Source organism: Chelon labrosus (genome assembly GCF_963514085.1).
Source record: "Chelon labrosus genome assembly, chromosome: 9".
Taxonomy (NCBI): domain Eukaryota; kingdom Metazoa; phylum Chordata; class Actinopteri; order Mugiliformes; family Mugilidae; genus Chelon; species Chelon labrosus.
Genome location: NC_140359.1, coordinates 24,539,463 through 24,565,036, shown reverse-complemented (window position 1 = coordinate 24,565,036; position 25,574 = coordinate 24,539,463). Strand labels below are relative to the sequence as shown.

General features: G+C 41.8%; 1 protein-coding gene across 3 annotated transcripts; it reads left to right on the top strand.

Annotated features, from left to right (window-relative positions):
* Positions 1-1,519: 1,519 nt before the first annotated feature.
* On the top strand, positions 1,520-25,554 carry slc39a14 (solute carrier family 39 member 14). Of its 3 annotated transcripts, XM_084550944.1 has the most exons (9): positions 1,520-1,746; positions 10,519-10,873; positions 13,487-13,661; positions 17,402-17,571; positions 19,017-19,139; positions 20,131-20,304; positions 21,062-21,290; positions 21,399-21,583; positions 22,647-25,554. In XM_084550944.1, exons 2-9 carry the CDS (start codon positions 10,556-10,558, stop codon positions 22,797-22,799), a joined length of 1,527 nt encoding a protein of 508 aa, XP_084407070.1. In that variant the 5' UTR covers positions 1,520-1,746; positions 10,519-10,555; the 3' UTR covers positions 22,800-25,554. The 3 variants fall into 3 exon arrangements, with proteins under 3 accessions (XP_084407070.1, XP_084407069.1, XP_084407071.1); XM_084550943.1 differs by lacking the exon at positions 1,520-1,746 and having other exon boundaries at positions 10,449-10,873; XM_084550945.1 differs by lacking the exons at positions 1,520-1,746; positions 17,402-17,571 and adding an exon at positions 16,247-16,416 and having other exon boundaries at positions 10,449-10,873.
* Positions 25,555-25,574: the final 20 nt, after the last annotated feature.

Sequence of the window (25,574 nt, the reverse complement as noted above, 5' to 3'; positions counted from 1 at the left end):
AAAGGGGTGTATATATAAAATTATATTAAAATATATACAAAGTATATATCAGGCATAACATTATGACCACTGACAGGAGAAGTAAATAACACTGACGATCTTGTGACAATTCAGTGTTCTGCTGGGAAATGTTTGGACCTGGCATTCATTGGTGTGGATGTTATTTAGACATGTAGCACCCACCTAGACCAGACCAGACCAGGCACCCCCCACCCCATAGCAATGACACTCCTTGATGGCAGCAGCCATCCCCAGCAGGATGCAGCCTGACACAGACACACACACAAAAACACTTTAGGAACAACTAAAAAAAACATGAAGAACAGCACAAGGTGTTGACCTGGCCTCCAAATTCACTAGATCCCTAACTGATCAAGTATCTGTGGGATGATGCACAGAGGCCCCTCCCCTGAACCAGGACTCAATAGGCACCCTACTAACACACCACAGGACACCCTCAGAAGGCCCATGTCCATTCTCTATATTGAAGGCACAAGGGAGACCTACACAATATTAGCAGGGTGGTCATAATGTTATGCCTGATCTGTGTATATCTTATGTAATAAATATGGACATATAACTATATATAACTAGGTGCAAGATGAAGGTATCCTAGGTCTGTGAGTTCAGTCTCAGTGTTCCTTCTTTTCCATTCTCACTGGTAAGTGTGAGTCATCTCCAGCACATCCCAAAGATTCTCAATGGGGTTAAGGTCTGGACTCTGTGGTGGCCAATCCATGTGTGAAAATGATGTCTCATGCTCCCTGAATCACTCTTTCACAATTTGAGCCCCATGAATCCTGGCATTATCATCTTGGAATACGCCCGTGAACATCAGGGAGGAAAAAAATCCACTGATGGAATAACCTGGTCATTCAGTATATTCAGGTAGTCAGCTGACCTCGTTCTTTGGGCACATAATGTTGCTGAACCTGAACCTGAGCAACTGCAGCAACCCCAGATCATAGCACAGCCCCCACAGGCTTGTACAGTAGACACTAGGCATGATGGGTGCATCACTTCATCTGCCTCTCTTCTTACCCTGATGCGATCGTTCCCCACTATCCTTCCAGTTTCTAATAATGCGTTGGACAGTTCTTAACCCAGTTTTAGCAGTTTCTACAATCTCCTTAGATGTTTTCTCTGTTTGATGCATGCCAATGATTTGACCCTTCTCAAACAGACTAACATCTTTTCCATGACCACAGGATGTGTCTTTAGACATGGTTGTTTAAGAAATAAGAAGCTACTCATTGCATCAGTTGGGGTTAATTAACTTGCTGACCATGCAGTAATTATCTATTAAGAAGCTCGCACCTATTTGCTTAGTTAAATCCAGAAGGCAGATTTTTTTATTGGCCAGTCAGTGCAGCATTCAACTCTCCTCTCTGAGCTCTGGTCGTGATATTTGTGCAGTACCCACGTTCTACCGCATGAGGGAGACACGGCCATTTTGACACCAAAACCAGAAGCGAACTGTCGACGTCACCACTCCAACTGACCCTATCACATCCTCCACGCGCTGTGCTGTTGGAAACAGAGGACGACCAAAAAAAAAAAAAAAACTCACGTACGTCTGTAAATGAATGAACGGGCGAGACATCCTGCTGCCCACCTCCGATTTTTTCACTACCCGTGATGTGACTTACTTACTTGCGGTCTGCGGTGTGTCACAACCAGAGGGACGCTGGTCTTGAGAGCAGTTGACGTCAAGCCTGCTTTTCTGAGCCCTTACAGCATCACCGGGTAAGCTAACTGTCAAGGCTAATAAGAAGCTAGCTAGTGTACCTGACTCTTTATTATTGGAGAAGCCGAAGCTAATTTGATAGTTAACGTGTGTTTATTTACCCGGGGAGCTCACCGATACAACACCGTAGCTGCATCCGTTTCCCCGGAAGACAATGCAGCTTGATTAAGTTACACCGAAAGGTTTTTACTCTTTGACTTTAATGCTCTTCATCGTTGTCATTTGATTATTTTTTTATTAGAGAACAAGGTGCTAGTGTGCAAACGTGTGTGTAAGCAGGCAGGAGACACATAGAGCAAGTAGTTCAAGTCTGCCATTGAGCAAAGCAGCCTTGAACTCACAGTGCAAGTCTGTGTGCATTAAATAAAAATAGAATAGAAGAAGAAGAATGTCTTTATTTGTCATTGTGGTTCAACGAAATTAAGACTATTGTAAATAAGCCAGTAGGTATAATACAGTCTACAGATATTGATAAGTCTGATCAATTTATTGTGATTTGTTTCCAATCGTTTTAAATGATTTAAATGAGTTAATTTAATTCACACTTTTTCCTTAATGTCTAAATACCCCCCCCCCCCCCCTGGTGTTGACAGTCTACTCTCACACCAGTGTCACTTGCAGTTTGCAGATGTGCAGCGTTTTCTAACACCACATGGCCACATCAAAATACTGCTCCATGCAACCATTGCAAATAACCTATAGTTTGGGACTATATGCTTATCTCTAGGGTCTTTTTGAGAGAGGGTCTGATACCCAGCAGACACACTCAGCAGTCAGAGTTTATAAAAAGACAAAAAAATAATAATAATACTGATTTAATTGTTCCTACTACTGGCGTGTTCATATTCTCAGCCCTTATATGCTTTGCCTCCTCTTGATAGCATTCTGCTAAATGACTAAACCTCAAGCCAAAACTATCTTGAAATAGGAATTAAACTAACTACCAGCACTTGAAGCTAATGCTTAGGTGTGAGGAGTTGTCTCGAGTACAAACGCTTCGTGGGGCTTTTCTACATCTGGATTTCTGACCTCTAAGTTGGCCTCGGGGGTCAAAGTGAGGGCTTGAGCCGGGCCAAGTCATCCGTACACCCTTTAATTTCATGTTCTGGTGGTCCGTTGCGGCGTGCTCACTGACAGTGCGTTCGGTGAGCCGACGCAGTGCCCGTGGCCACCGCTGTCTCATCTAATGACAGCCTCGGTTCACGGTAACAGCCTGAGGATCGAACGAAACAGTAATTAGGGGCCTCGAGTAGAGGTTGATGAGTCGACGGACGGCTTAACCTGGTCCTCGCTCCGGCGGTATATAAAGTGGTCCGAGATAAGGGAGTTGCAGACATGAGAGGACAGACTGTGTTCTGCTTTGAGGAAAAACCTGCTTGGGATGTAGCGAGGGAAGTCTGCTGTTGTTGTGTCTTCATTCACAAAAGGTACGGTATGCTTCATCCCTTAGAATATACCGGGAAGTGTTCTGTTTTGAAAATGTGGTCGGAGCGTCATGGAATGTCACCTCTGGGAATTTATAATTATTATTATTTTTTTTAATTAAATGACAAACAATGAAACAATAAATAATAAAACTAATCTTCAGTTGCAACCCTCGCCAAATACAAGACTGATGGGACATTGACTTTAATGTTTAACTTAATTGACCGCAAATTTTGTCCCCCAAAGAAAAACTTGGTCTTGCACTACAGTTTTTTTTATTATTGTAAAACTATATTAAAAGTGGGCAGCCCATTGAATTAAATTAAATGGATTTAAATGGAACAGTTTGAGCTGTAAACATGACCTACTTTCAACTTAAATTAATGTGGAGGTACAGGATACGGGTATGATACAACATCTGAGATAAAAATGTGGAATAATGTTTTATTTCTTGCCTCGACTTTTAGCCTGCATTGATAGTCACAAAATATCTGAAGAGACAATAAGGCTTAAATAGCAGCAGCTGGAAGCGGTGTGAAATCTTTCATTGCCTATAACTGATGAAGGAGCGACTCAAGCAAACAAGAAATTTCCATCGGCACGTTTATCGGCCTTGATTGAGTTTGTTTTTCCTTGGGCAGAACTTCTGCGTCGTGCCGATAAAGGCAGCTCTTTCCCGTGCTGACAGAGTGACTCTCGTCAAGGTGTTGTTGCTTAGCTCGCCCGTGTCCGGCGCCTTAACCCTTCTCTGAATTATTCAAAGCGTGTGTGGGCTTGGAGTGCTTTGTTTGGTTACGTCAATCCTGGAAAAACACAAGTGGTCCTTTGTGTGTTTCGCATTCAGATATTGTTCTTTGTATGTTGTCGGGTTGGGAGGTCAACCGCAGCCCGAACTCCTGCTGGACGTTTGACAGATCAGGCTTTTTTTTTTTCATTCCTGCTCTGTCAGCTGGTGAAGTCGATGATGACAGGGGAAATTTCTCACTGAGCTGTGTTTACACACATGTGTGCACAAGCTATCAGATTGGAGTGTAGTGCTGATACCGCTGTTGATAATTTGGTTGCCTGATGAAGCCAAATCACCACATACGCTCATTTGCTCACACCCAGTGTTTAATGGTGAAGACAAAAGCAAACGCGACCCGGCTGTGTTTAGTACTTTCTTTTGCTTTAATGTTTTAATTGTTTGCTAGTCAGCAGGTTGTGTTAATTTATGTGTTTTAAGGCTTTAAAAGCAAACTAAGACAAACAGGAGACTTTCAAAGACTAGAGAAAGGAGACTGGAGTCTAGCAGGCTGTGACTTAACATTTTCCCACCCCGCTCCTCCCCTCCTTGCTCCCCCTCCTGCTGCCACTTCCCTTCTAAACCTAATATTTAACATCATGGCGGACGTCTTCACTATCACACCGAGGGACGAATGTGTCTGCTGCAGACTGCCAGGCTCTTCCCTCACCCTTTATCTCAGCAGCTACAAATAGGCCTTGGACTGCAACTGTGCACACACACACACACACACATATACACCACTGACACAGACTGTGTGTCATGACCTGGTTCTGACCTGATACGCTGACATTAAAAGTAAGTTTCTACGTTGTTTTTTTATTGGACTTGTGCTCCTTTACTGTTTATCGTGGCTGGTATGTGCTCCAGAGCAAAATACAGACTTTCTTAGCTGCCTGAATGCATGTGTGTATATATATTATCTGTACCAAGTTATTATCCTAGTCACTGAAGCAGTTCAACAGCTATTCTTATTCACTGTGTGGTTGTCCTGCTACATACCAGGCATAAAGTGGGAGTAAAGTCCGGCCTATAATGGGTTTTCATGAGGCTGATGTTCATATTTGCACACCACATAAGCCAAGACCTTAAATTCCTTGACTTAAGAAATTAAAAAGTTGATTTGATAAGAAATTTTCAATTCAAACAATTCAAAGTTTTTTTCATTATCATTTAATCAGCCTAAATTTTTTAGTTTTAAAATTAGGGCCGGGACTTTAACGCGTTAATTAAGATTAATTAATTACACAAAAATAACGCGTTAAACATTTTTTACACATTTTAATCACACTTATTTTCGCACCGCGGAACGTTTCTCACTGGATGAGTTTCGGCGGACCGATTATACTGGAGCACCAACTAGCGTTCATTACTTCAGACAACAACAAACCACAGTGAACATGAACGAAGAAGCTGATGAGACCGCTTTGGTTGGCCCCGTGGATGGGAAAAACATAGTTTACCCAAGGTCTACCTACCTATAGGGTACCTGAATTTCTGAAATGTAGGCTACTATATTTCTAAATATGCTATTGCTACACTTAATGGCAAAATTGCACTGGTCTGTTGGACTTGGTTGAACAAAAATAAACAATATTTTGTTGCTTAAGCTTATGTATTCAGTCATTATTCAATGGTATACTAAAAATCCATATGAAAAAAATTACTTCTCACTGTTCTCAGGTCAAATATTTATATGCGATTAAAATGTGATTAATTGCGATTAATTAATTACAAAGCCACTAATTATTATTAGATTATTATTTTTTTAATCGAGTCCCGGCCCTATTTAAAATATGAAATGCCAAAAACGGACAAACACTGTCTCAAAAAGCCCATGGAGGTACTTCTTTGGACTAAATTATAGTCCAAAACTCCAGTTACACAGTTTGCATCATGCATTTAATTTGTTGCGTTCATTGTCTTCCCAATTAAACAATCACCAATAACACCTGTAAGCAAGAACTGATACAAAACAATTATAAACACACATGAGCCTAAAATACATACAAGTTCTGCTACGAGTTATTTTTGGAAACAAGATCAGCTTGACAGTTTACACAGTTTACTCTTAAAGCCTTGGATTTATTTTCTCTCTGACACCAAAGCATGGTGTCAGTATGCAGCGGTTGTCTGCGGTTGCTGATAATCATGAAGGTGCAGGCCACACCATCGAGAGCAAAGGTTTCGAAGCGTCCTGGCCCACAACAATCAGACTCTACAACAGCTTCCACCGCCAGGCCGTCAGATCTTTGAATACTCTCTCCCAGCTCAAAGACTCACTAAACTTCCCAAGATCACGTATGCACATTCATACGAGCACAAACACACTCTAAACATGAATCTGCAACATCTTTGCAAGCAGATTAAATGATAGCTGGAAGGGATTCATTTGTTGATAATTGCCTAAAATCAGAAAAATCATGCCACCTGTTCTCTAATGAAAAATACACCTGGACAAGGAGAGATATATTGCTCTCCTCAGTGTCGGAGGGAGATGATTAGACCTCATTGTTACTCTGGGTGTTAATCTCCCTGCTTAGACGATACGATTTTATGTTTGCATTGCATTTAACCTCTGTTTAAGCAGATAAAGCCCACTGATGGCCAAGGTAGGTGAATAAAGCAATGGCTGTACGAACAGTGTAGGACAGCCAAGAATAATAACATACCATGCTATTATTACCACGTTTAGTAGTTTTATCAGCTTCGTCTATTTCATTTTAAAATCTGTGATCATGTTAAGCAGGAAGAACCGGATCCGGCTAAAACTGGACATACAAGACATTTGCATTCGCGTGATGAAGTTATCTTGACTTGTCAATGCGTAATTGAATCAAAAACAGACGTTCCAAGGAAGCTGTGACTTTCCACAGATTTCCTGGACACATGGTGACAGCTTCTAGTAGCTTCAAAGTGACCAAGAAATCAGCAGGACATACACTGTAAGAAAAAAGGAAAAGCCTGAGGGTGTAAAGGTTCATTACTAGATCATTAGCTGGCAATTATGTGTAGATAATCGTTTCGGCGATGTTATCTGAGCCCAGCAGCCAGCAATAACAGTCGAAGGTGACATTTTATTTTTCTATTCCTTTCTTTTTCCTCTTTTCCCTCCACTTCAGATTAAGACCTTATTAGACCGAGTGGAGGACGGGGGATTTTGGAAAGAGGTTAGCTTTGACTGAAGACAAAGCAGAGAGGAGAGAGTGAAAGGTTTATCATATCTGGAGAAGAGTGTGGTTTGCTTATTCCCCGTCTCTAATTCTCTGGACTCTCCTGACCCTGTGCTGTTCCAGTTGACTTCTTCTTAGCTCTGTGCCAAAATCGTATAACTCCTGTCACAGTGCGGCTGTCCTACACGGCAGCTGATATGCATGTTTGCATCCGCAGTTTTTCCCCCCCGTCTGATTCCACTGGCAGCAAACTAAGTGACCTTCTCTCTAAATAGCCGAATAGGAATCGACAAGAGAGGCTCATCGCTGAAATGAAATGATCTAGATTTGGCTCGGCACTCGACTTTGTGGTCGAACGGTGTCAGATTGGAAGAAAAGACAAATCGATGGGGAAAGGCAAGCGGAGAAAATTGAAGGTGTCAGGTGCCATGTTGGGTTTCTTCTCTTCTCTTTTACTTTTTCCAGTTTCTTGCTTCCTAACCGGCAACCCGCAACCTTCTCTCTCTCATCCACAGACAACTGCACTCCTGAGAGGGCCTGCTGCTCTCTTCAAGCATTTCTTTCTTCTGCGCTCCTCCCCTGACTTCCATCTCCCTACTCCCAGGGAACCTGTGGGTATCACTCTGCACGCTCGGAGCCTCACACTCGCGGAATCAGGCGCTTTACTAGGAAAGGGGTGAGTACGTTGCAAAATGAACAAGTGCGTGTATTCAGCTCAGCTTTGCATGTCTGCCTTCCGTGTGCTCTGAACTGAATCAGTGCTCTGTGTGTTCAAGCAGGAGTCGGGAACTTCACGGTCTGCCCTGTGTGTAACGCACGTGCTAGAATCTGTGTCAGGGATGATGTATTTGACTTTGACGTTTTTCCCCCAAATGCGCATTGGTTTATTCTAATTCTAGTGTGTTTAATTAAAAAAAAATAATAAGAAAAGATTCCCACTCCCACTGTTGGCCAAGGACAGGCAGCACATTGTTGGTGGTTTTATACACTAGTGTCACAGATGAATGTGTGCTGTAATTTTCTGTAATTGTCTGTAATTGGAGGCTGTGTTTATCCCTCCGGTTTCTCGTTTCCTCTGGGTGTTTTGTGCTACAGTGGCTCTTTGTGTCAACCTGGGTGTTTGGTGGTTCATTAGCAGTTAGCCTCTGCCTTCTGACAATCGGATAGTCACACAGCTAAGGTTAAATAGAGAGTATTCAAACAGCTGGCACCAAACGCTTCATTAAATCCTCTAAATCTGAGTTTTTTTTAATGGTTATATTCAGTGCTTGTGTGTCCTTGAAACTTTTAAATACATTTTGGCCCACACAAAATACATAATTTAAAATGTGCAATGTTTAAAGTCAAGTCACTTTATTTTTGTAGCACATTTAAAAACAACAGAAGTTGGCCCAAAGTGCTTTCCAGTCAGGGCGGATAAAAACATCTGCCTCCATACAAGTAAAACCCGATAATACAGAGGAACAGTAATGCACAGTATAATACAATAACAATGAAGCACCAAACCAAAGCCAAAATAATAAAAATTAAAGTACAGTAAGAGAGTGGGTAAAATGGACCAGGCAGAATTAGCCACAGGGCAACCTCAGACCAAAATAAAAGCAAGAGAAAGAAGGTCGCACTTTAAATGAGATTTAAAACATTCGATAGTGGCGCAGGACTTAATGTGGCAACTGAAAAGGCCTGGTCATCTTCAGATTTAAGGCGAGAGTTTGGGACTGAGAGGAGTTGTTGTGAGGATGTAACTCTTAGTGGCCTGGGGGCAGAATATGGAATTGGATGTCGGCGATGTATTGTGGAGCTAAATGATTTAGGGCTTTAAAAACACATAGTAAGATTTTAAAATCGGCTCTGTTCTTCACAGGGAGCCAATGCAGTTGGGCCAAAACAGGAGTGATGATTAAAACCCTATTTGCATCAAGCACTCAAGTTTCTTTTGTATGACGGAGTATTTGGGCCACATTGAGGGAAAAAAAAAATCACAAACTTCGAGAATAAAGTCATAATTTTATGAGAAAAATGTCTAAGTAAAACGGAAGTAGGTCGAAACGAGAAAAGGTGAGCAGGTTAGTTTAGTTTAGGTTGCTGTTAGTTGTATATGCCTCCATCCACATTATGTGGCGACTAAATCCATCAATGCAGCCGTTAATAGCAATGCCATAGGGCTTTAGTTTATCATAAGAATCCATGTGCCATAAGGCGTTGGGGCCTCTGCAGGTGTATTGCCGGTGTCGGAGATGCCGTGCTCGCCGGAGCTCGACTCCCTCTGGATCCAGAATCTTAATTTAAAGATTGTTTCTTGAGACACCATGAAACCCCTCTGAATGGCCCGCTGATGCATCCACCGATAACCCTGCAGTTGACCAGTTACAGCCATTTCCCCCTCCACAAAAGCAGCGACTTCCTCCAAGCCCGTCTGGTTGATGCATTTTCCTAATAATTATGATGATGTGATGCTGATGTGCCAAAAGATTAAGTATCTCCTTGTTTGTGAAACCTATCCTAAAGCACAACTCCACAAAGTCCTCCACGGCCCTCATTTTACCAACTGTCTTCCTCTAAAACAACAGGTTAGAATATTATGACTTTTTTCTCATAAAATTACGACTTTATTCTCGTAAATTACGACTTTATTTTCATAAATTACGACTTTTACGAAGTTTGTGATTTTTTTTTCCCTCAATGTGGCCCTAATACTCCGTCGTACTTTTGCGTAATTTTGGACAAAGAAAGTTGAGAATATGCAACCCTTTGATTTTTACAAAGCGTTTTTCACAATTTATGGAGTTAGTTTACAAGCCACATTTCCATGTATGCCGGCACTTACTGCGTTCTGATATTTGTTTCTTGGGAATTTAAATCCACAAGCAGTTCATATTAGTTTAGTGTAAGGTATTAAAGTGTAACCTGATGTAGAAAAAAATGAAATAAGAATACAGTCAGCATTTGTGCAGCCAGTTACCAATGGCCAATTGGGGGAAGTGCTATTATATCGATATCAATCACAGGGTCTGTCTGAAGCAGCTCCAAAGAAATTATTTATGTGCACTGATTGCGGTTCCATTCAGGGGTTACAAAAACATTATTTAGAAATACTGAACCTGAATAGTCGATAGAAAGTAGTACAGTATACATATTTGTAACACAAACAAGACTAAAAGATAAAGCCCTACATAAAATAGAATAAAATGTGAAACACCAAGTTTCAAAATAATTGTACTTTTACCAAAGCTGCAAGAATAAATTCCAGAATGATAATAGTTTTGTTATCGTCTTTTCTGATTGGTTGCAGAGGTTGTTGGTCTTAGTTGGAATATTGGCTGATAATAGCAGTTTTATGGGTTTGTTTTATCTAACTGAATTATCTTTGTCCTCTTTTCCTTTCACAGAGAAACGCCCTGCAATCACTGCCAGTGAATCACAGCCATGCTCATCTGGTCCCCTCATGGCCAGGCCACTATGACCATCAACCTCCTCCTCTCCCAGCCAGCGTTCATCCTGGCCCTGACTCTGCTGCTCTGCCCCACGGGCCAGGTGACGTGTCAGGGGGAGAGTCGGACACAGTCACCTGCCCAAGTGGTTCAGGACCTGCTGGCCCGCTTCGGGGACAACACCACGATCACGGTGCCCCAGCTGCGCTCTCTCCTGGAAGTCCTCAGCCAGGGTCAAAGCGAAGGTGACAACGGTAGCAGCAATGTGGCCGAGGCAACAACAGCTACACCTTCTAAATCCAGCAACTCCAAGGTGCAAACTAAAACTTTTTCTTTGATTGTATTGATGTTTTGAGCTGATAGGGTGCTCAGTCATGGTTGGTTTAAAGGACTGAATATCTTGTAGATGGAAAAGCGCCAGTTGCAACAGTAGAAGAAGAAGAAGAAGACGATATTTACAAGATCATCTTTTCGCTACTGGCGTTGGAATGTCTCTACATGTGTCCTGAGCCACCACTCGAGATCTGACCTCAGTTTTGTGCAGTTTATATCTCAAACCCTGGGAACTTCCATATGCACTGTCCTGTCACTTAGGATTAGAAATAAAAAACCTCTCTTAGAAAGGTGAATAAAAACACCCGTCTTTGTTGAGACTACTCTCCACAGGGTCAAACTGCTAATAAACCACATGCTGAGACATTTTTTTAATGATAGAATTACACGTAGCTGACAAAAATTAATTTGTTCAATTGTGATCAGATCTTAAATGGTTTGTTGCTTATGATCATTCAGGACGCATGTTTATATCTCAACAGGGTTTAAGCACGTAATGTTAAAAAACTAAATCATAACTGTGGCCTTTAGAGTTCACACAACTATTCTTCCAAGCATTGCTTTTGGTATCTGCTTTCTATCATGTGTCACTTATGTAAATTGTAGAGAGTTTGAGAAGACATACTAGGGTGACCAAGTATTTAATCTGTGGACAGTAATCGTCTGTGGCTACCGTGGTCTAATCAGGTCTGGGTTGGATCTTGCTCTATTGATCTGGTCTCATAGATCTGAGTGGATCAGTGTGGACTCAAATCAATACAGGAGTAAAATGTTCCTTGTTGGCAGTAGCATGACAAGGATGTATTATTTCTGCTGCCATGTCTGGTGCTCCCTGTGTCTTATTCGTCGTATTTTGCAACCAAAGCTTCAGATTAAATTTTGCCAATTTGTTAGGTTTCAACTGGGGTCCAAAATGATGGACGGCTGTTACTCTCTCTGTGGAGGTGCTCTTCGCACATCTACTGTACTTGTCGTTAATTTTGTAGAAGAGCGGCGATAGCAAGCTTATTTACTCTGGAAATTACATGACTGGTCTTACAACCAGCTCCTTCTGGCATCAACAAACAATGTCATGTAAAACAAATATTTTAATAAGGATTACTTCCTAGAAGCAAATCCTAAAAGTGATGGGGTGTGTGTTCAGTTGTCTCAGAGCGTTGGGCCTGTATTTACTTTTTACGCTATCAAGTTTCATGTTGTAGTAATAATGGATCAACCCAACAAACTTTGGTGCCTGGAGGCTCCAACTTGCTGCCTAACCGGTGAGGACAGTCAAGGAACCAGGCAAGATCTAAAAATGTAAGAGCAGAGATGCAGAAACAGTTAAAGTAGAGCCTCGGCAACACCCTGAATTAGAGGCTTAAATTCAGCTTTAGTCCTGCATGAAAGACAGAACAGGTACCGATGCCAGATATCTAAGATGTTTAGCATATTTCCCATACTTAGTGTCGTGAGCGGTTGACTCACACACTTGCTTAGCTGCTTTTGAGTAGATTTACTCTGATTGATTGTGGCAGAGCTATGAGGAATTGGAAGAAGTGAAAAGGAACATGAGGTAAAGGTCACATGGTGGCACGGGACACCCACCAGTGTGTTGCTGGATCCCTTTATATGAATACGACAATGGGAACCAGGGGCGCCTGTCTTTGTCCCGACTCCACTTCCTTCTTCTCAGTAAAACGAAAACCAGTATGATGTATCCTGTGATCGGTCACATGCTGAGAACGATTCATACAGCTATTGATAAGAACATTGAATATATTGCTGCAGTTTTGATGGATTTTTGTTAACATCTGGCAAAGTGACGCATGCACTATAAATAGCCTCACTTCTGTTTGACTCAGCTTCACTTTTCGTCTCCAGGAAGTGATATTTGACTGAGCCTTTGTTATCCAATATAGGAATGTTATATTTACCTGGATACAGTTACGTTAGTCTTTTGAAAAGCTTCCTTTGTGGAGGGATTTCTGATATCTTATGTCGTAGTTTGACTTTGCTGTGTGTGTGTGTGTGTGTTGTGGAAATGAATGTCTGTGAGACGTCTCTCAGGAAGTCTCGTAGTTCAGTTCAGATGATTTTATACTACAAAATGGAAGTCGAATAAGATTTAGAAAAACAAAAATATATTAGAACTGTTATAGAATTGGAAACAGCCCCTAGCTGTGTGGAGTTTACGTGTTCTCAGTGTGCCTGCGTGGGTTCGGCTTCCTCCCACAATCCAAAGACATGCATCTTAGGTTAATTGGTGATTCTAAATTGGTCGTAGGCATGCATGTAGTGTCAATGGTTGCTTCTCTTTCTTTGAAACCCAAACCCTGTGATATATCGATGACCTGACCAGGGTGTACCTTCCCTCTCGGCCAATGATAGCTGCGATAGACTCCATCCCCTCCGTGTTAGATTTATTTTTCTGTCGATTCTTACATTCATGAAGTAGAGAATAGTAGATATTACAACAGTTGGGTTCCTAAAGGACAGAAAAAGAATCGCATGCTTTCTAAAGTTCACTCTGTATACACATTTTTGTCGCCCAAAGTACTTTTACAATTCACGTACAGAAAAAAAATGTAACTTGGTATGTTTCCGTTTCCAGTGCTTGCCTGCGGACACGCTGGCCATGTACAGCTTCAACGAGCAGTCGCAGCTTGATGGACAAGGTTTGCAGGAGCTGTGTCCAACCATGCTGCAGCAGTTGGATGCTGGCACCTGCAAAGCCCAAAAACAGGAGGAGCCTACTGACGTCTCCCCGAGGCCCACGGACGCTGAAGGTGAGCTTTTCCTATCTTTACTGTAGGATAAGTGGTTACAGATAATGAGTGAGTGGTTGAGTGGTTGTCTTCTTGACACGAAAAGTTATTTTCAAATCTCTTTTATTTCATTTCGTGTTGTACTCTCATGTGAACTGCACTTACGGCTAACATTTGTGACGGCATTTCTATCGTCTCCTTGAGATGTCTTATCTTTTTACAGCTTCTTTGTCTTTTATATCTTATATTTATAATGTACTGCATCTGTTTATCCCTCTGTCAATGACTAACTCCATGTTTCCTCTGTGCTCCCTCTTTCTCTCAATTTTTACAACCATATTGTAAGTTCTCACATCATAAATGATACTTTGAAAGCGCACAGAGACTCTTTTATCACGTCTGAGCCTCCAAAGTGATTGCTGTTGCCTAGAGATGGTGACGTCATGACGTCCCCAAAGGAGATAAAACCACAAATAAGCATGCACGAGGCTCGGATTGCCTTTTTCAGTTTGGCTTAAAACCCGACACATCCTTTAGAGGCCACAGTCCTGCTTCAGTCAGCAAATCCAGTACGTGGCGTAGATCTCACGCAGGTAAAGACACACGGCGCAGACAGGGACTCTCTTCTTTCCTTGGCTGCTGATTGACTGTAACTCCATACCGGCCGCTGACTGTACACACCCAGCGTGATGTCCTTCAGAGCCCTGGAAGCCATTTCGACATGTGCATACAATCTGAAGTTCTTGGAAATGTGCTGTTCAGTGCAGGTTATTGTGTAACCAGCATTTGGCTTTTGTTGAAAGTCGAGCTAAATTGCCTTTGCAGTATAAAAAGCTATCTAATGACAGACCTTGAGGTTTTGCTCGTGTGATGCTTTGCCCTCAAGGCTGCAGCCGCTCTGATGACCGAAAGCACCACAGCTTCAGGAATGTTTATAGCACGTCATTAGTATTTGCTGAAGAAAAATAAATAACAGATTGTGAGGATTCTTGTCTTCAGTCTTTAGCATCTTTTTAAATCAATGCCATTGTGCCTGTAGCCTTTTATTTATTTATTTAGCTCACTTTTAACTCGGTTTACTTCATCCTTGACAGGTGAAAATGGCCCAGAGCGCTCTCTCTCTCTCTATATCTCTCACTCTCTCCTCTGACAAATTTATTTTCCCTTATCAGCCACTCATGTGCCCTCAGCTCACCTCACACTTGCCCCTGAAGGCAGCTTGTTTTGGCTCAAGAGCTGTTTTGCTTATCCCAGGCTGTGGAGATTCGCCAGCAGCAGAGAGGCAGATGCCATGGAAACTCATACCTACTGTAGATCTGTACTGATCTTTTCTCTCCCGCCGTGTAAATGTTGCAGCTTCATCAAATTATTCATGTTGGATCGGCATCAGTTGAATATAGAGACATTTCCAAGTAAAAGTTAGTATGCAAAAAGTGTCACCAAGTTCTTTAAGGACAAGCGTCTGGAGCCAAGTTAAAAAGTTTCAGTTGTGAGCTTTATGTTAATCCCATGCTGTCATAATGTCCACAGCCTGAAATAATTAATCTATTATTTGTGAACTGCAACAGCTGCATCTGTTAAAGCAGTGCTCTTTGCAATATGCTACATCCAGTCCTGTTTAATCTGTTAAATTATAGCGCACTCGTGTGTTAAAGCACATTTTATGTATAGCAGTTTTGTTTGAATGAGCGCTGAAACAAAGACATTAAGTGATAATACTTTTTTTTTGGTATGAAATCCAGTCTGGAGAATTGCTTAACTGTAATTTCTCTGATTACCAAATTTCTGGTGCCCCTATGTTTTAGTATACATTTCATTTTTTGAACCGTATTCTACATCTGTCATTAAGAATCTAATTGATGTTTTAACGCGAATATTTAATTTGGCTGACTCTTTATTTTATAAGGTTATTTTCCGAAATATAATTTAGACACTTTGCCTGATTCCTTTGTGACTTTAGTTGTTCTTACATCTGTTCCTACCGTCACTCTTATTACTTAACTGAATTTTTGTTTCCTCCTGTTCCTACAGCGGATCATAACTCTTGATGAACCTAATTAATGTGTCCTTTCCCCCCCACAGTAAACCTTGCAGGTGCTGCAGCCTCAGAAAACAAATAGAACAGTCTTTACTTTTTTTTTTTTCAACAGGTGTTGCTGAAAAACAGCAGTTTCCAGTGTTTTAAAAGCAAAGCAATGTCCTTTAAGTGTCTGGGTCTGAAGAAGTTCAACTGATGCTCCTGTGTCAAATTGTTCTATATGGTACATTTAGAGTTAAAATTAAAATAATAAAACAAAACTAGACATTTATTTATTATAATTAGTTCTGGTTAACCATGCATATCTATGCATTTTACTATCATTTGTTTTTAAGCCAACAAAGAAGAACTGTATAATGTCTGAAATCAACTGCTAACATCTAAAATCACACACATTTACACTTTATTCATGTGTTGCATTGAATTAATATTTTATTTTTGTGCTTTGTGTAATAATGTAGTTGTTGAAACTGCATTTCTAGATGTATCACTCATCAGTCATTGTGCATGGCAGTTTATTTTAACATCACACCTTCCTCTCCCATCCAACCTGTCGCTCCAACTCCAGTGTGGGGTTTCTCTTTCTTGAGCGTGACGGTGATCAATCTCTTCTCCCTCACCGGAGTATTCATCGTGCCTCTGATGAAGACGCGCTATATGAAATACGCGCTCAGCTTTTTCATCGCTCTTGCCATTGGCACGCTGCTCTCCACTGCCATCCTGCAACTCCTGCCTGAGGTTTGCCATCTGCCACATATATGTGTATATATATATGTACCTTCACATCTCTCCACATTCCACAAACTTTTGCTTTTTGAAACGGAAGCACGGAGTCTTTTAGTGTGCTGCAGCGTCAAAAAAAAAAAAAAAAAAAAAAAACTAGTGCACCTTTGGCCGAGCGCTCCTTTGTCTGTCCTGTGGTCATAACTCTTCTCTTCCTGGCTTCGTTTCCTGTCTGTGGTTTTCTTGGGCTCTGATAAGCACTGGTGTTTTTGCACTACTCTCACTGCATCCCCAAACGTCTGCCGGTGTGGTTTTGTATGTGCGTGCGCATTAGTTTTGTATCTGTGTGTGCGCCTTTCCTGGCATTCAGATCTAGGCCACCTCTGAGGTTTTACTCAAGTGCTGGTTTGATTTTCTCTGCAACCACTGCAGCCCGATAAACAGACTTGACAGCAGCGTTTCAGTTTTCTTCCTAAATTTTAGTTTGTGTAAGGCAGTCCTGCTCAATAGAGCCCTCAGATCCTTCTGCTACCGTCAGGCTATTTAAAGTTTGTTTGCCTCCCTTTGTGTCTGCAGTGAGAGCTAGTTGTTACCCTGAGGCTGTGGTCGTGGCACAGGCGCACTTGAGTGGACGAGGACAAAGTGTGTGCGTTCACGAGCTGTAATTTCAACTTAATTCCTTCCTCTCTCCTCTATCAGAAGAAAATGCATGGGGTTCAAACATTGCAACCAACCAATTATTACATTAAAATGCTAATGAAAGGTGGTGTCACTTCTCTTGAACTGTTTTCAATGAAAAATGAACCTGTTGTCTTTTGTTCTCAGGTTGATTTCATTCAATTCTTCCTTCCTTCCTTTCCAGGGAGTTAAATGGCTGGTGTTTTCTAATTTATTTTTTTTCCCATTCCATACTCTCGTAATTAATCTGATAAGGTAATTCCTGAACTAACTACCTATTTTTTCCCACCTACCCCTCCCTTCTTTCCTCTCCGTCGATCAGTGTGGGGTTATGGGATCCTGTGTGTCACACTGATCTCTTTGTGCTCGCTGGTCGGGGCCAGCGTGGTGCCCTTCATGAAGAAAACCTTTTACAAGCGACTGCTGCTCTACTTCATAGCCCTGGCCATTGGCACGCTCTACTCCAACGCCCTGTTTCAGCTCATCCCAGAGGTAGATGCTGCTGTGACTCACTTAGCTGTAGCTCCTAAACAGTGCCTCGTCACAGGGTTTGCTATGTAGTTTTTGGAAAGAGCATTGAACTGAATATAGGTATAGATTATTTTTATTGTTATCCTGATTCCTATACAGTATCTATTTAACCATCTGACTTATTGTGACGTAACTATCACAGTAAGTATGATGAATTATTATTGTATAGACATTGAGCTACAGAATGATGTGCTTTAATTTGCAGTTGTCCTGCTCAAGCACCGTCAGCGTAAATAAAGCTGAGCACAGATCAAAATCTTGAATATTAATTAATCATATTCTTGTCACTGGAAACAAGACGACACTACACATTCACAGATGATGAATAACATTTGTTCAAGAAGCAGAATAATTCGATTTTAAAGTGCCAACTATAAATTACACAACTACCAAAAGAGAAAGAGCGTCTAAAACAAGACTAAAACAAAGGCAACAGGACTTTGGTGAGTATCCGTCTATCCGTCTATGACTAGACTCTAGTCATGTGAGTTGTCAGGTGGGCACCACTCACAGATGTTCCAAATAAAAACCTAAACCATTCAATTAGAAACCACGTGCATGAATGTTCTTCAAGACAACTCTAAACAAATCCAGCTGCCTTTGCTTTAGTTTTTTTTTTTTTTAGCTATAGCATGACCTGGATGTCACATACACTATTCTGCAATTGCCATAACTTTAACTCTAAGCTTTAGTTTGCTTTCAAAATGATGTGGCATTGCCAGACTAAAACATAAAAGGAAGACGGCTGCAGTTAAACATGCAAATTAAAAACCGGTTTAAGTTTGCGTCATGTATGTTTAGGTGCATTTTAACTCACTACAAATGCAGTCCTCCCTGAATGGCGGCACACGATTGCCAAATGTCTTTTATGTTGTCAGCCACGTTTATAGCTATTGCAATAAGCTGCTGTGTAATTCATTGCACCACTTCACCAGGGATGAATGGAAAAAAAAAATCAATTTGTCTACCTCTGAGCTGGAAAGACTCATAGGAGGCTTGTGTCTGCAGGAAGGGGGGTACGATCACATACTCAATTCAACGTGTCCCTGAGCTCAAAGGCTGCCGTGAAGTATCTCTGCGATATCTTAAAAGGATGTCAAGTGTAGTCGTTATTATTCACTTATCTGTGCAGCAACGGGCAAAAGTGTACAAAAACATACAGAGATAAAGCTGCTTTTGATCAGCAGCAGACAGTGTTAGAGTACAAACTCAGCCAAAAGGCTTTTATTCACTTGAGTCTGACTACACAACCTAGATCCACAGATTTACCAAGATCCCCAAAAAAATGCTCCATCATTACACATTATTTCAAAGAATACTACGCACATCATGCAGAAATGATAAATAACTTATATATTTTTTTTTTAAAAATCATCACAAATTAACAACTTCTTCCTGCACGGTAGGCCTTTGGTTTTGACCCCATGGTGGATTTCTACGTGTCCAAGTCTGCGGTGGTGTTTGGAGGCTTCTACCTCTTCTTCTTCACCGAAAAGGTCCTCAGGGTGCTTCTCAAGCAGAAACAAGGGGTGAGTTTGCACCGGTGACGTTTCATTTTAATGTCAATGTCAAACAGAGGCTGCTGCCTTAGCTGCCTCCATCCCAAGTTGGTTTTAAAAATTAATTTGTCCTTCAGTATTTCTTCAGGCGAACGTACATTATTGTTAGAGAACAAAATATTGCTTAATGCCCGATACGATCACAGTCGTGTCACAATCAAATTCTTCTCGCGTGTTCTATCCGTTCATCAGTGGCAGGTTTTACCGGTCTTTCTTCAGAAACTAATTTGAATGTGACAGAAAACGATGCTCAGCGCCACAAGTTGTTTGTCTTAGTTTTGTATTGTCAGGGCGTTGTGCACTTGTTCTGCAGGGAGACATTCCTACAGTCATTATCTTTTTTTATGTGTCCAAGCCCGAGGCACTGGTGACTCACTGTACATCAAGTACAGTAACGTTGCGTAAAGTAGCACCTTGTAAAATGTGGCTCGTGTGTCTTATGTCCATCAGAACTGAATATTATTTTTTAAAGAATAGTTTATTAATCAAATGAGGACTGGTATTGCCTCTGGCCCATTTGCCCATTTGAGTGGTAGTTGAGATCTCACAGTTACATATGTGAATGTACCGCCCAGCTTTAACATGTAGCTCTCACACAAAAAGCAGCAGTAGGAAATGTTGACACGCGATTGTGTGACGGTGGCTACTCTAGTTTGAGTCATAACATCTAGCCAGCCAAAATGATGGTTAATCCATCTACCTGCTGATGCAACTACAGATGCTCTGTGGCCTCACATTGCATGATTGTGTGCATATTCATCAGTATTTGTGCAGAATACCTCAGACTGGGTTACATTTACATTCAGTCATATCTGGATGCATATCTCAGCGGTTGTTAAGCAGAAGCACATGATGCCCAAATGGGACAATTTAAGTTCGCTTCTCTTTCTGCTCTTCCACCTACAAGTTTGCAACAATTCACTGGTAATCTTGTGATTTCTGTTTGTCTCTTGTCTCTCAGAGCCACGGCCACAGTCATTACCATGGTGCAGATCGTTACTCGACACCTGACGGAGACGTGGAGGAAGGAGAGAAGGAGAAGCTGCAGCAGAATGGAGAAGCCAGCAGTTTGGCTCTGGGCAAGGTGGACGCAGGGGAGGGAGAGCTCATGCTCAGCCCCGCTCAGACACCACAGGTAGGATTTAGTCTGATACACGGGGGATGGCAAGATCTTTAGATTTTCTGTATTGTATTACAACAGCCCTAGGCGAAACTGGTGCATAGCATAAACGAGGACTCCCTCGTTTTCCCTGCGCGCAGAAGAACCAGCACTTCAATGCACTTGCGCTCCAGAATTATCTTTATTTGCCCGAAAAATTTAAACATTTTAAAAACATGTGGCTGCTCAGATGGAGGCCCAGATGGTTCAGCAGTCTTGTTGGGTCACAGGAAAAAAGGGAGAGTGACCGACTTCTCTACAACGGCCCTTTAATACTGGACACGCAATCAGTTCTTCTCCAATCAGTGCCCAGCATACAGGAAGCTGAAAAACAAAAGAAGAGAACAGCGACCCCTGCAGGCAGGGAGGAAGGGAGCACAGCACCACACAGGCAGACAACACACACACGCCTCACAGTCAATAAGTATATAAAATTTCCTTTGATCAAATTGAACTGTAATGGAGAAATACTGCAGAAGTGACTAGTCAGTTATTTAATAGGGCTCAATAAGTAGGTACAACATGTTTGTGCAAGGTTAATAAAGAAAACTAATGTGGATGCAACAGATTAAGAAGTTAAAGAGGACAAAACAACACTTCAGTTGAACTGTTCTGATGATGGGTTGACGAAAAGTGGTCCAAACCACTGATTTTAGATATAATTATTTGAGTTCAGACTTGACATACAGGTGTTTTTTGCCTAATTATGACCTAAATTGTTTCTCTTTCTCAGGACTCCAAGAGTCCAGAAAGCGCGGCACGCTCTGGCGGCGGTGGCTGCTATTGGCTGAAGGGTACGACCTACTCTGACATCGGCACGCTGGCCTGGATGATCACGCTGAGCGACGGCCTGCACAACTTCATTGACGGCCTGGCCATCGGTGCCTCTTTTACCGCCTCCGTCTTCCAGGGCATCAGCACGTCCGTGGCGATCCTGTGTGAGGAGTTCCCCCATGAGCTGGGTGAGTGAGCCTTGAACATTTACTGCCTCAAGTCAGCTGAAGTCAATCATCATTCAGTCATTCATTCATTCATTTATTGTATGTTCTTCTGTCTTTCTACTCTACCAGGAGACTTTGTGATCCTACTGAATGCTGGCATGAGCATACAACAGGCTCTGTTCTTTAACTTCCTGTCAGCCTGTTGCTGCTACCTAGGCATGGGCTTTGGCATCCTGGCAGGCAACAGCTTCTCCCCCAACTGGATCTTTGCCCTGGCAGGAGGAATGTTCCTCTACATCGCTCTGGCAGACATGGTCAGTGTTTGTGAGTTAGGGAATGAGGCCAAAGCATACGGGTGTAATACAGTCGTAGAGTCTCCAAAGACTCCTTTTCAAACCTGTTACAAGAAGGCGATAGTTGTGCAGTCAACCTCGAAACAAATTTGGTTTATTACCAGTAGTTAATGAAACTTTTTAACACAACAAATAAGATCTTAATCTACAGTATTTTGGGAGTACCATTATTATGATTAACCGTTACCGTTCCAACGACCCGTCTGCTGCAGCAAACTGTGACATTTTCCATTAGAAGCGCATATTTTCTACATATTCTCGATGGTAACTTTAGTTAGCTTGCATGTATTAGCCACACCGTGATACCAAGACGGCTCTGAACTCTGAACTTTTGGGTGACACCTCACTGACCCAATAGATGACTGTTTACCAGGTCTTTGGCACACTCTTGGCACGCCTGGTGCTATCCCTAGAAAAAAAAAAACTGTGTTAAATACTCATTTTCTGTGGCATTATTATCAAATTTGTGTTTTCCAGTCATATGGAAGGACATAAAATCCTTTCAGTGTATTCAGACTTACTCAGTGTCAGTAGCACTTGGACAGATTCTGACTTTTACGGAGAAATATTGGTGTTATATGGTGATGGTGTTATATTTCAAAACCATGCCTGTACTCCAAATGGTTCAAGAACAGCTTTAAAAAGTTTCCTATGACCACCTCATCAGAAGGAATCAGATCAGATTAAGAGGGGCAACGGAAATCTTCGATAATCTGTTCAATAGGAAAATATTAGCTCCTAATAACCATGTAAACACTTGATCTGATGGTTTCTCTCTGCACATGTTTGCCCCACATGGGGAGATGACGAGTTACCAGGAGGGACAGAAAAACGGACATTTAAAAGTGAACTGATGTAACAGTAAGACTGACTGATGCATCTCTGCATTGAGTAAAAAAGTTCTCCTCCAATCAGTGCCCAATGAATTGTAGCTTGTTCCTTTGCTGCTAATGTCAACGCAGCATTAGAGTTTCTCAGATTTCACGGTAGTTTACAAAGCTCTTTCTCTCTCTTGTTTTCTCAGTTCCCAGAGATGAACGAGGTGAGTCGCGAGGAAGAGGATGCCGGCGGCAGCAGCTTCCTCCTCACCTTTGCCATCCAGAACGCTGGTCTGCTGACGGGCTTCTCCATCATGCTCCTCCTCACCACATATTCTGGACAGATACAGCTGGCCTAGGACGGTCCTGGATCTCCCAAAGCAGCGCCAGCAGTGACCGACTTGAAACAAAACGGGGACTTTTCAGCTGCTGTTGGACGCTGGGCCCGTGCGGATGTTGAACTTTTTTTTTTTTTTTCCTTCTCTTTATCTTCCTCCTGCTCTCAGTTTTCAGGACCCTGGAGTCCGATGGGAGTTTGATTGTGCGGCGGGTACGCACAACGTTTTTAAAAAAGAAATAAATTTGAGTAGCTGTTCCCGCGTGCTGTAGATTAAAGTAAAAGAGGGTGTCAGCGTTATTTTCCCCCTCAACCCTCTCGTCACAGCTACTGCCGGTAAAAGTCTAGAAACATCTACAGAAGCAAGCAGACTCCTTAGCTGAAGAAACTGACGTGCAATACTCACCCATTCAAACTGTTATCCAGACTACTGATCGGCTGTTTTTGTTCCTGCTCTTGTTATTTTCTCCCCTTGTCCTTCCCTCGGTGGATGTGACTCATCTTGGGCCTGTTGAGATTCAGTACGTTCACATCCTAGTCCTCTGTGAGAAGCACAATCAGGCTAACAGCGGCTGTATTACTGACTTCAAACCTCCATGGTAGTTTCCATTCCATACCAAAAAACAAATCTTTAAGGACCTGAACTGGAAACACTCTCAACAACAAACTGACTTCCAGCTGTTTGTGTGTTGATTTTTTTCTATTTTTTTTTTTTTTACTCATGAAAAAAAAAAAAAGACGGCGGCACAGTGGCGTGATGGCTCGCATGGATGCCTCACAGGAAGAAGGTTCCGGGTTTGAATCCATGGGCCGACTGGGGCCTTTCTGTGTGGAGTTTGCATGTTCTCCCTGTGTCTGTGTGGGTTCTCTCTAGGTTCTCCAGCTTCCTCCCACCGTCCAAAGACACGCTGGTTAGGTTCATTGATGACTCTAAATTGGCCGTAGGTGTGAGTGTGAATTGTTGTCTGTCTTTCTGTGTTAGCCCTGAGATAGACTGGAGACCTGTCCAGGGTGGACCCCGCCTCTCCCCCAATGACAGCTCCCCCTGCGACGCTCCAGAGGAATGAATGAATGAATGAATGGATGGATGGTGAAAAAAAAAAAAAAGACTTCTGAAGACCAAATACAGGCAGACCATAGAGAACGGTGAAGGGCTACAAAGTCTGGATTTGTCTACATCCTCGTCCTGCAGTTTCTGATGAATCCCAGGTCGGACTAGAGTTAGATTTCAGCAGCTTTATCCCGAGCAGAGTCCATAGTTGACCGTCCGCGCCCTTCATTCTTTCCTGTATCGTTGAATTCAGAGTCTGTGGCAATATTTCCCTCAGAATTCTCTATTTTACAGTCTAGTTGTAGTTTTTAAACAGAATACTGTAAGCTGACGCATATAAGAACGCACACTTTGCCTACTTGTCTGTGACCCTGTCCATATTATATCATTTATAAAGAGACATATTAGGGTATATACTGTATCTTGGTTCTTATGGTGTTAATGACAAACATCCTATTCCCTAGTTATGCTGTATGGCCAAAAGTATATGGACACAGCATCCTATTTTGTACTTGAGGATTTTTCCAAACTTTCTGTCATGTCCTGTTATTATATTCACACCACAGAGGTAAATGTCATTTAAGGTAGGTAAATGAATACCTTCAGAACTGATCACGTCACTTACTATACTAAATACTATATATTTTGTCTGGTGCAAAATATTTTCAACCTGTTTCCTTAGAGCGGGGGCAAGTTCTGAGCTTTACGCCTTAGGTCCAGGTTGTAACGCTTGGGTGTCCACATACTTTTAACCAAACAGTCTGATTTAAATCAGGGAGGAATCGGTTAAAAAAAACAAAAAACAAAAAAAACGGTTAATGATGTGAAATGTTTATGGGAGTGTTCAGAGGATCAGCTGTTTGGTCTTACTCATAAGAAGCTCTACTTTTAGTATTGTTTAGGATGCAGCCATTCACACCATAGAAACATCAAGCTTTGTGCTACTGTATACACTATAACCCGCTGTAGGTTCAGTGGGTGAAGGTTGTTCCACATATACTGATGATATCTGACAGATTTTTCTTCATTTAAAATACAGCAAAGAGTAAATGATCAATCACCGGATGCTACATACTGCTCCTTAGAGTCGGTGTGGTTAGATTAGAGCTGCAAAATATTAATCGTTAGGAATAGAAACTGGAATCGTGATACTATAGATTGAACGGATTAATCCTGAATGGAAAAGGCAAGCCATTAAAACGAGTACCACGAAGTACAGTGTTACTGCTGCTTGATATGTATGACGTGAACGGGATTATTTATTGCTGTTTAAGCCATAAAATATTTATTTTATGCTTTACTACCGAGATAAAGTGTTTAGCTTTACACACTGCAAGCCATGAAAGCGGGCACGCATCTTTTCGTGTTGCATTTATTTAAGATGAAACACTGACAAGCGGACAGACACGCACACAAACGGACAACATTTACGGTCAGTCAAGGATTCTCTAAACTTCAGAAGATAAACTTAACAGGACACGGACGATGCACCAGGTGTATTGGTTCAGAAATATTTCACACTCAAACGGCAGCGTTTCGAGCAAACATCAAACCAGCCAGTGACTTTCTGGAGACTGTAATAACTTTGACGCTCCCTCCGACTTGTAATGGGTCATTCTGAAAAGTATTGTACCTCGTGTAATTAATGGGGAATCCTCATTAACCCTTTTTCTCTGTGTGTGTGTGTGTCATGGAAACATTTGTTTTTATAAATATCCCTTTTCCACAGATGTGTTGTGTGTGTCA

What these genes read in the sequence shown, in the direction of transcription:
- slc39a14 (XM_084550944.1), top strand. Translation starts at nt 10,556, where the DNA reads ATGCTCATCTGGTCCCCTCATGGCCAGGCCACTATGACCATCAACCTC. An exon ending in TTCTCAAGCAGAAACAAGGG is followed by an intron (nt 19,140 to 20,130) that starts GTGAGTTTGCAC and finishes CTTGTCTCTCAG; the next exon opens with AGCCACGGCCACAGTCATTA. An exon ending in ACATCGCTCTGGCAGACATG is followed by an intron (nt 21,584 to 22,646) that starts GTCAGTGTTTGT and finishes TTGTTTTCTCAG; the next exon opens with TTCCCAGAGATGAACGAGGT.